This window comes from Brachyistius frenatus, unplaced genomic scaffold, assembly GCF_029030835.1.
Source record: "Brachyistius frenatus isolate BFR_SWC_R1_liver_20210118 unplaced genomic scaffold, ASM2903083v1 Contig_1, whole genome shotgun sequence".
NCBI lineage: Eukaryota > Metazoa > Chordata > Actinopteri > Embiotocidae > Brachyistius > Brachyistius frenatus.
This window is the reverse complement of record NW_027210600.1, coordinates 7,084,995-7,096,019: the sequence shown is the minus strand read 5'-3', so window position 1 is coordinate 7,096,019 and position 11,025 is coordinate 7,084,995. Positions and strand designations below refer to the sequence as shown.

General features: G+C 43.2%; 1 protein-coding gene across 3 annotated transcripts; it reads right to left on the bottom strand.

The window, feature by feature from the left end:
• Positions 1-2,183: 2,183 nt before the first annotated feature.
• LOC138633690 (protein FAM124B) lies at positions 2,184-10,496 on the bottom strand. 3 transcript variants are annotated; one of them, XM_069720276.1, is made up of 8 exons: positions 10,331-10,496; positions 9,998-10,197; positions 9,532-9,563; positions 8,309-8,530; positions 7,535-7,930; positions 6,739-6,935; positions 5,640-5,793; positions 2,184-4,027 (listed from the first exon to the last, which is right to left on the bottom strand). In XM_069720276.1, the coding sequence occupies exons 2-8, from the start codon at positions 10,069-10,071 to the stop codon at positions 3,579-3,581; spliced, it is 1,524 nt and encodes a 507-aa protein (XP_069576377.1). In that variant the 5' UTR covers positions 10,072-10,197; positions 10,331-10,496; the 3' UTR covers positions 2,184-3,578. The 3 variants fall into 3 exon arrangements, with proteins under 3 accessions (XP_069576377.1, XP_069576206.1, XP_069576294.1); XM_069720105.1 differs by having other exon boundaries at positions 9,998-10,193; XM_069720193.1 differs by lacking the exon at positions 10,331-10,496 and having other exon boundaries at positions 9,998-10,302.
• Between the last annotated feature and the right edge of the window lie 529 nt (positions 10,497-11,025).

The window sequence follows — 11,025 nt, the reverse complement described above, 5'->3', positions numbered from 1 at the left end:
ATAATTTGGACGACACGCTATAGTAAGACTTTTTTTTCATAATTTGGACGACACGCTATAGTAAGACTTTTTTTTCATAATTTGGACGACACGCTATAGTAAGACTTTTTTTTCATAATTTGGACGACACGCTATAGTAAGACTTTTTTTTCATAATTTGGACGACACGCTATAGTAAGACTTTTTTTTTTCATAATTTGGACACACGCTAATAGTAAGACTTTTTTTCCTAATTTGGACGACACGCTATAGTAAGACTTTTTTTTCATAATTTGGACGACACGCTATAGTAAGACTTTTTTTTCATAATTTGGACGACACGCTATAGTAAGACTTTTTTTTCATAATTTGGACGACACGCTATAGTAAGACTTTTTTTTCATAATTTGGACGACACGCTATAGTAAGACTTTTTTTTCATAATTTGGACGACACGCTATAGTAACTTTTTTTTATCATAATTTAGACGACACGCTATAGTAAGACTTTTTTTTCATAATTTGGACGACACGCTATAGTAAGACTTTTTTTTTCATAATTTGGACGACACGCTATAGTAAGACTTTTTTTCATAATTTGGACGACACGCTATAGTAAGACTTTTTTTTTTCATAATTTGGACGACACGCTATAGTAAGACTTTTTTTTCATAATTTGGACGACACGCTATAGTAAGACTTTTTTTTCATAATTTGGACGACACGCTATAGTAAGACTTTTTTTTCATAATTTGGACGACACGCTATAGTAAGACTTTTTTTTCATAATTTGGACGACACGCTATAGTAAGACTTTTTTTTTCATAATTTGGACGACACGCTATAGTAAGACTTTTTTTTCATAATTTGGACGACACGCTATAGTAAGACTTTTTTATCATATTTTGGACGACATGCTATAGTAAGACTTTTTTTTCATATTTTGGACGACATGCTATAGTAAGACTTTTTTTTTCATATTTTGGACGACATGCTATAGTAAGACTTTTTTTTCATATTTTAGACGACATGCTATAGTAAGACTTTTTTTTCATATTTTAGACGACATGCTATAGTAAGACTTTTTTTCATATTTTAGACGACATGCTATAGTATGACTTTTTTTTCATATTTTGGACGACATGCTATAGTAAGACTTTTTTTTCATATTTTGGACGACATGCTATAGTAAGACTTTTTTTTCATATTTTGGACGACATGCTATAGTATGACTTTTTTTTTCATATTTTGGACGACATGCTATAGTAAGACTTTTTTTTCATATTTTGGACGACATGCTATAGTAAGACTTTTTTTTTTCATAATTTGGACGACACGCTATAGTAAGACTTTTTTTTCATAATTTGGACGACACGCTATAGTAAGACTTTTTTTCATAATTTGGACGACACGCTATAGTAAGACTTTTTTTCATAATTTGGACGACACGCTATAGTAAGACTTTTTTTTCATAATTTGGACGACACGCTATAGTAAGACTTTTTTTTCATAATTTGGACGACACGCTATAGTAAGACTTTTTTTTCATAATTTGGACGACACGCTATAGTAAGACTTTTTTTTCATAATTTGGACGACACGCTATAAATATGACGACATGCTATCACAGACAGAGTCCCAAGCCCCTGATCGAACCCAGTACTTCCTGACTGTGAGATGACAACGCTGGCAACTGCAAAGTTGTGCTGCCTCTATTGCATGTTTGCCTGACTTATATAATTTATATGATTTTCAAAAAAAATTTGGGAAGAAAGCACAGTGGTGCAGTGGTTAGTGTTGTTGCCTCCCAGTCAGAAGGTTCCAGGTTCGTTTCTTGCCTTTGACGTGGCTTTTCATCTAAGGTGTTAACGTCATCCTCTCCGGGGCGAGTCTCGAACCTGGAACCTTCTGACTGGGAGGCAACAATGCCAACCACAACACCGTTGATCGCTCTTCCATAACACGTTTATAAGTCTTATAAGTCAAACAAGCATGCGAAATGTTGCAGTTCAAAGCCGGCGTTGTCTTCTCCCAATCAGGAGGTTCTGGGTTCGATAGGGGGCCTTCATAATTTGGACGACATGCTATACCAAGACATTTTTCTTTACATTTTGGACGACATAACGGATAACAAAATCCTCCCAGCATACATGTATTTACTCTTATTTCATTCCACTTTTCTGGATATTTTTTTCTTCCCAGAGTGATAAAGATGCATTACATTACACCTTCGGTCACATGTCAGGACTCACACAGGCAGTCATTATAATCTGATAACCAAGATGTTTTATTTATTTTTCTTTTCACACTAACCATTCATCACCGAACATTTCACACTCTGATGTCGCTCACGCGTCGGCTTCCTGACGGAGAACACTTGCCTTCTTTCAGTTTTTACAGTAAACGGTTGAACGCGCCGGCATCTTCGAGCTGCCCCGCTCACCCACAGTGTCCAGAGCAGCCACACAGGAGCGGCTCTTAACCTCAAATGACATTTAAACACGCAGACTTCACAACGCACAAGTTAATACCGGACTCAGGTTCATCTGTTAGGTTCCATTTACGACGTCCTTTATCACAATTAAAAAGCAGGAAAAGCTGCTGTACAAAAGATTAGTCCTATCTGAATTATTCAAGTTTGTCATTGATCGAATAGTATCCCCCCTCCCCCCTCCCACATAATACAATATCTATTTGTATTGAAACCTCTAGAATGATGACTGTGTAAAACAATGTGTGGTTGACTACCATCTGTTGAAGTGATCAGTCCAATCCACGTGCTTGCTGAGGTTTCACTTAAATTAATCCGTCTGCTTAAGCCGTTCATTACTGTAAAACCACAGTAAACTGATCCCTCAGCTTACTGTGGTTTTACAGTAATGAACGGCTCTCAGATCTCCGGTTCAGCATCTAGTTTGGCTGTGGTTTAAAGAAAGACTTTTATATCGTGATTTAGCCCGGCCTGATCCTCCGCATTTCCATTTCAACACACAAATACAAGAGCAACAATCAGTTTCAAGTGCATTTAAATAATTGTAAATGTAATTGAAAGCCTCCGGGCTTTCACTCAGTGCAGACTGATGCTGTGGAGAGCAGCAAGGCTCGATCAAGATTTCTAATCACGCTGAAGAGCAACACCAAAGAGTGCCTTCACGCTGCGATCGGCCTTCCTCCGTTCGGAAAGGCAGTCGAAGCGGTAAGACGTTGCGTGACCTCGCTGAGTGATGCAGCAGAAACGTGGGCTGCCGTCAGTCCCACTCAAATACTCATCTTTGTCTGCTATTCGCCGAGCTGCGTTTTAGCTACAACAGCTGTCGCCGGATCTGGATAGAAAAGCAATTCAGACATTCGACAGTAAAACCCCGTCTTAAACCTTGTACCGCTCGCTCGGCAGGTCGTCAGACGACAGTGTTATTCTTGTACATTTACGGGACATTTAGGGGACGGGCGGAACCATTTCAAGAATTTAAGACACATCCGGGTGGAGGGTGTCACCTGCCGCGGCGCTTCGGTTTCCTCTCCGGAGACGTGCCCGTCTTGTCCCCCGCCTCTCCAGCGTTGCGGCGTACGCGTCAAGCTTGTGTCGTCGCGGCGAGGGTTTCAGATGAAGAACTCGTCGACCGGCTCCTCGCGGGTCGCGCGCGGCGACGGCGGCGGACGTTCGCTCCGCTCCTCGGCCGGTCCCTCGGCAGCCGGAGAAGCCCCGACGGCGGCGGGTCTCTTCGAGCGGCGAGACGTCGAAACGTCCACGGAGGGGGAGCGGGCGATCGTTTCGACCGCGGCGTCCGGGTGCGGCGAGACGGCGGCTCCCGTGTCCACGTTGGTCTCCGGCTCCTCCTCGTCCTCCTCCAGCAGGAGGCGGGAGAGAGAGCGGGCGATCGGGGGATGCGGAGGAGAGTCGGGGTGGTTGGAGGTGGAGAGCGGAGCCGGGCTGCTGCGCTGGGAGGAGTAGCAGGAGCTGCCGGGAGGGGTGCTGCAGCGGCTCCCCGACCCGAGGCTCTCTCCTCCGTGGGGCTTCTCGTCGGCGGGGTCGCCGCGCGCTCGGTAACCTGGCAACGAGCAGCAAGCAACGGCACAAAAGGTTTAAAGCTCGAAAATGTCCTCTTCATGTAATACACTCAAATGGAAATGGCGGCTACCCCGTGTGGTCTCTGTGTTTCGTCAGCTCGAGGTGACTAGAAAAGGCTCAACTTTGGGGTCTACGACGAATGAAATTGTGTTATATTTGAATAAAAAATTCATCTTGGACTCCCTTGAACATAAGTGTCTAAAATAACATTTAAAAGTGTGCCAGACTCAAATGTACAAGATAACCATCTGTAGCTGTTGGGATGATAAGAGTTTTGGTTCCTAAAAGTGAGGTTTTCAACTAGAAACTGAATTGGAATCATTTTTAATTTGACTTATATTTTTGAAAAGCTCAACTTAAATAATTGCCCAGAAAACTGAATTTAAATCACATCATTTGAAATGGAGTTTCTTAGTTTGAAATTGAATTTCAATTCATTCGAGTCCGAATGTAATCTTAGGAAACGTAATTAAGTTGCTCTGAAATTAGAAATTTCCACGCCGTACTTTCACATTCAGTTCTGACAATTCAAACTCATATCTTGAAATACAACTTCAGTTTGTGTCTCAGACATCTGGGTCTTTGAAGAATAGCAATCCAGTGCAGATTCATGCAACCATTTATAAACTTAAATTAAATTAATGACATGATTTAATGTCTTAAAAGTTCTAAAACTAAAAACCCTTTAAAGTCCTGAAAAATACAAATACAATGAAACTTTTCAGCATAATAGAATAATATGATCTACAAAAAAAAAAAAAAAAAAAAAAAAAAAGCCACATTAACATACGGCATGAGGAGGAAGTTTGCCTTCAGGGCTTCACTGGGTGCTAATTGGCCCCCCCCCCAAAAAAAACAAGAGTTCTGTGAATCTGCATTTCATTGCTATTCCTCAAAGTGTCAGACGTGCGAGACACAAACTGAAAGGAAATATTCGAGAACTGAATGTGGAAGTATTAAGGAGAGCTGAATTTTCCAGGAGGATCAAACACAGATTCAGATAAAATAACCTCAACTAATAAATTCATTTTGAAATTGTGATTCAAGTTAAATATTTGAATGCAAGTTCAAGTTGAATTCAAGTCGGGCCAATGAAATTAAAATATAAATAAGTCAAATTCTTGTTTGGTGGTGAAACACATTTCTGTCCAAAGTCTTCTGCCGGTTAATTAACCCTTGCTGGGGAAGCTCTCAGTCCTCTTCAATAAACTGCATGGAAAGCAGCCAAATGTTCAGTTGAACTACTTACAACTTTCCTATTGTCGTTCATCTTCCAAGTCTCTGATTCATTTCGGCTCACTGTGATTGGAGTCTTGCAAAAAAAAAAAAAATAATAATTGCTTCCCACATGAAAGAGAGCATTTGATAGACTGGCGATCTGTGAGTGTTGGGGAAGTTGTCATGAATTGAAGCAAATCAGAAAAAAAACCCCCCAGAAAACCCCGCCGTGGCCTTTGGGACACCGTTCGGAGAGCTGTAATTTCGGACACATATCTCGCTGACAGTCGAGCTCCAGGCGATGAAGCAGATCTGAGTGCAGCATCTTAAAAGCCCTGAACGCCGGGTTTTTTTTTTCCCCCCTCAGTGCTCACCTTGCCTGTGTGACAGGGGAGACGTGAGGCTGCAGGGCGGCAGGCTGTGGCCCTGTCCCGAGCTCCTGAGCTGCATTCCTCGAGGGGACGCGCTTGGGTAGGTCGGGGGGAACGCGCAGGTCAGAGGTCGCTGGGGTTGAGTTGGGCTTTTCACCTGCGGCGCAGAAGGACAAGAGGAGCGGGATTATGATTGACACCAAGACCGCAGAGATTTAGTTGAGTAACTTCGACAGAATTAACATACAAGCGTCTGACGTACGGCCGTTCTGACAGCTCTGAGTTCATCCCCGCGACAAACGCGGCAAACGCGTTGCCTTTTTCATTTCGTCATCAATCTTTTCCAAGAGAAATGTTTTCCCTTTCTGTCGTTTCATCTACGGCAGAATACGTGATCTTGACTCCTGCTGACGGCCGACAGCGCTCGTGACACTGGCAGCTGTCGATCAAATCTGAGACACAAGGTCGGAAAAAGAAACGCCGTCACACCTTAAATTTCCCAACCTGACCTGCTCATTTGAAAAAGTAAATTGAATCTAAAATCCTAAAACGAACAATCAGTCCACATGAATTAAAATAAGAAATTCGGTGAAAGAGTTCAATTGCCCGGAATGATGCGTATTGGAGAGAAAAACAAAACAAAAGAACAACAGATGTTCAATCATTTCTCACCACGAAGGAGAAAACAACATTTGTTTCTGATGATAATTGCACTCAACTGTTCCCACTGTGAGGTTAATTACATATAATTACGTTCATAGATTTGCATAGATCTGAAAATCCCGTTTTACGACTGATGCGTGTCTTTTTTTAGGACTTTTGGTCTCTTTGTTGTACATGCGAGTCACCGAGTGGAAATAAAACACGGCATCTTATTTCTTATGTATTGAAATGCACTTATTGCAAGTCGCTTCGGATAAAAGCGTCAGCTGAATGAAATGAAATGATGACGCGGATTAAATCTCCGAAAGTGTTGACGGCATTTTTTTTTTTTTTTTTTTTTGGACGACGCGAGCACTCGTGACAAACCTCCCGGTCCCGCTCGCGCTTTTCTCCCGATTGCACCAAAAGAGTGGCTGCGAACACACGACGCGCCGCTCACCTGGAAGAGAACCTTGTTGCCGTCCAGGTCTTCTGTCTGCCAGCGCGTACCGCTGATGGGGGTGCAGGGGTTGGGCAGCAGTGGCACCAGTTGGCCAATTTCCTCCACACAAAACTGGAGCACGGCGGAGCTGCAGGGCTCCACGCGAACCCCCGGTGACAACTGCTTTAAAGCCAGCTGGAGGCAAAGCCCTGGCTCTGGGGGGGGGGGGGGGGGGGAGTGAGAGAAACAGGCCAGAATGTAACAAAGCAGAAGAAATGAGAAAATGATGATTATCCTGTCTCACTTGTCAAAGTGTTTTTTCTCGACTTATCTTAAAGGATGGACAATTTGAGAGAAATAATAATAATAATAATAGACTTTATTTTGTGTAGCACCTTTCATACAAGAAATGCAGCTCAAAGTGCTTCACGGCAAGATAATTACACGCAGTGTTTCACATAAAAACAGATATATATAAAGGAACATTTAAAAATATAGAAAAGAAATGAGATGAAACGCATCAAGTGCATAAAATGAAATACAAGTAGACTTGATTTCGGTCGTTCTCTTCTATTCTATTCATGATATGAAGTAGCGGAAAAAGCAGTCGTGCGTCTTGTGCACTTTTCTAGAACTTTACTTCACACGGTCTGTAATATTACCGTAATACACAAGAGATGAAATCTCCTTTTCTGCGGTGGTCTTGGTAAATTCTTCAAGGTAAAGAAAGAGCAGGTAAACAAGGTAAATCATCGTTGGTGTTTTTCATTGCGTAGAACGCAAACACCATTAAAAATCAACCGCCAGCACTCACCGGTGTGGAGGGTGAACCAGCAGAAGCCCGTCTTCTGCTCCTCCGCCTGTCGCTGCAGCACCGTCTCATAGAGCCGCACCGCGTCCTCGTAGTTGTCGTATCCACTGTACAGAGTCACGCGGAGTATTTCCCCTCCGCAGTGCACCGGTCGAACCCCCCACACGGGCATCCCCGCGCCCAGGCTGTAGAAGTCTCTGCTGGGCAGGAGGTAGGGCCGCAGCAGGCCGGCGGAGGACGAGCCGCTGGAAGTGATGTGGACCCCTCCGGTCCGGCCGCCGCAGCTCTCAGTGTGGTGGTACTGCCAGGGCGGCCGCTGGAAGAAGTCCAGCACTTTGAGGATTCGTTCCTCTCCGTAGGCCTCGTGGAGGAAGAAGGTGATGGCCACAGAAGGGTAGCCTGAGAAGTTTTGGCAAACGGTTTATTCTCAATCGACCTTAAATAAAAAACAGATTCAGTTCTGGCAGGAGCTCGGGCTTGTTTACACCAGTTTAAAGTACAACTTCGGGTTAGAGGAACTGTGGACCTGAAAGCCAAGATGAAATGATTTACATTCTGTAAGCGTGCCTCGTTTCCACATACGGAGCTTGTTATTTTGTCAAACAGGAAAAAATACACCTCTCGAGTGAGTAATGAGGTTAAACGTATGGGTACAACGAGTTGTCCCCCCCCCCCCCCCCCCCCCCCAAAAAAAAAAAAATAGCCGAGATCTCTGCACATGTATAAGACAACGGATATGAAACTAAAGACCACACACTAGGAACCCAGGATGCTGACCTGCCGCAGGACAGAGGCGGGCGTAACTTCTGAATGGGGCGGCTCTCTCTGATACGTGGAAGATGCGGAGGCTCGGGCAGAGCCAGCGCAGCAGGCGATCCAGCGTTTGCTGCAACAGCAGCGAGTCTCCGGGGTTGGCAAGCAGATGCAAGTTCACGAGCAGGAGCTGCTGCTGCTGCCGCCGCCGCTGCTGCTGCCTGACCCGCCTGGTCATGAGCTCCACTGGAGTTACACGCAAACACAGTGCAAAGTGTACAAAGATAAAGTCATAACAAAGTGACAACTGAACAACCAAACTTGACACATTCGGGATTTAGTTTCCTTGTCACAGAGAGTACGACTCAAGTTTGGGAAGCGGTTATATTTTTTGGGGGCTTCTTGGGGAAATATGCAGTGACATTACAACGGACGAACAGAAGAATCCCTTTTGTGTTTTAGGATGATCTCCAGCCGGCTCTGACAGACTGACAGGCGGTTTATTTTTGGTTCAGCTGTTACCCTGAGGTTCAAAACGAACACTGAGGGCTGAAAGTGTTTCACACAAGAGTCTCATGTGGCTGCACCTTCACAACATACAGCGTGGTGACCTCAGCTCGGGGTCGGATAACGTCCAGTTTTTTACGTCGAGCCATTTTTGTGACATGATGGTAGAGTCGGGCCGGGCAACGAGGGCAAAATCAAATATCACAATACTTTTTGGCCAAATACCTCGATATCAATATTGCAACGATATTGTAAGGATGACTATTGGTTATTTCACAAAAGAGTTTTGATAACTAATCATCAGTAATGTGGCTACAACGACTAATTGGGTAAGTGTTAAATAATACAAGCAGCTAGATCAGCCTAGTAATAAAATAAAAATAATAAAAAAACACTTTTCTGTAATGCACCCTTTAAAACCAAGAAAGGACAAAAAAAAAAAAATGCCATATCATGATATTACTATATCAAACTCTAAGACCACATCTGGTCTTATATCACGATAGGATATCGATATAAAAGCACTTGTTGAGACAATCTTCAAATAATTATCAAATGGCATTATGGGAACTGTTAGGCACTAACAAGGCATGATAACTTAGCTGCGTCAGTTTTGACTATCTTGATTTCTTTTTTTTTTTTCTTGCAAACATTTTTACACTTGATGCATCGGTACTTTTACTTTAAATAAAGTATCCGAGTACTTCTTCCACTTCTGATTCCGTATGAGTTTAACTTACCGACAGACGACGACATCCTGCTGCAGTCGGATCTAAAACGAGACACAAATTAAGGAGCACTGTTAAGTTGACTTGTTTTTACAAACACGCTCGCTGGAGGAAAGACAAAAATCTGTCTCCATCTTGTGGCCGCGGGTTTGGAAAGCTGCCCCTTTATTTAGCTGCGGTCACCATGACAACACATTATCTGTTGTTAGCAGCAACAACAACAACAAAAAGCTTTAAAACGCTCATTCATGGGAAAATACAGGAAAGTGTACAGCAGCTAGAAAAAACAAAAACAACAAAAAAAAAGTACTAAGAAGTAAAAGCAACAGTTAAAGTTGATGAGTTGAAATGTGAACCCTTTCATTATGTTGGGCAAATTTAACTTCCATTGTGGCTACGGCGAAAAAAAAAAGAAAAAAAAAAGAAAAAGAAGCGCAGTTGGGGCTAGTTAGCTTTAGCCCGGAGCTAACGGACTCACTCGGCAGTTTCAGCTCCGGAGTCCTCGTTTCCATCGTCGGCTGTCTTCAGCACCGCCGCCGCTCTCCGCCACATCGTCCGGTTCACACCGTCACATCTGGTCGGGCGCTCCCGGCAGGAAGTTTGAGCTTTTGAGGTGTTTGCAGCAGTCCGGACTCGGACTAAAAGACATCCTGCCTGATTTCTGTCCACTCAGCCTGTCTCAAGAAGAAGAAGAAGAAAAGAAGAAGAAGAAAAAAAAGAAGTGGGACGCTGACGTCACCAACAGCCACACACCGTTATGTTAAAACAGAGACTCAGTTTTTTGTTTTGTTTTTGTCTTTTTTGTACACACCAAATAAAACCGCGGTGCCCCAGCAGAGCTGCACGCTGGACGGTGTCCGGGCCGCTTCTGAGACTTCATCCCGGGCGAAAGGGAGCAGCGGACCTCCGGTCTAAAGCCGCCTGTAATAACAGAGAGCAGATGGCATGCGTCTAACAATATGAGGAAGACAAAGGAGACAAGTCCAGACGGTGCTGGACAGATTTAAAAGTGCAGGGGACGTGTGCGCAGGAGGGGAGGCTCTAAAACCCTGCAAATTAAAGACCTTGTTAGCTAAAACCTTCTTAAGAGTATTAAACTCATGAAGAGCTGCTTTTTTTTTTTTTTTTTTTTTTTTGAAGCAGTCAACCCGAGTTTTGACAAGACAGTTAAATAATGTGGAGTAAAATAATAATAATAAAAAAAACCTTTTACAAGTGTCTAACCCAGAACAACACTTAACACACTCAACAATACCGCGATACATCCTGCTTTCATGTATGAAGTTTAAACAAGCATGAAATAAAACGTCACGTGAGGAATAATACAGGTCATGTTTAAAAACCAGTGGTGGAAGTCTGGAAGAAATATTCAGATCCTTGTAAAAGTACCAAGGAAATACTCCAAAGTCATGCAATAAAAATACTTCTCTCATAAATGTACCGAGGTATTAGCAGCAAAATTATAGTTACAGTATGAAAGTAAAAGTTCTGGTTTGGTTGTCATAT

What these genes read in the sequence shown, in the direction of transcription:
- LOC138633690 (XM_069720276.1), bottom strand. Translation starts at nt 10,071, where the DNA reads ATGTGGCGGAGAGCGGCGGCGGTGCTGAAGACAGCCGACGATGGAAAC. An exon ending in GCAACAAGGTTCTCTTCCAG is followed by an intron (nt 5,794 to 6,738) that starts GTGAGCGGCGCG and finishes TCTGCGCCGCAG; the next exon opens with GTGAAAAGCCCAACTCAACC. An exon ending in TCCCCTGTCACACAGGCAAG is followed by an intron (nt 4,028 to 5,639) that starts GTGAGCACTGAG and finishes GCTCGTTGCCAG; the next exon opens with GTTACCGAGCGCGCGGCGAC.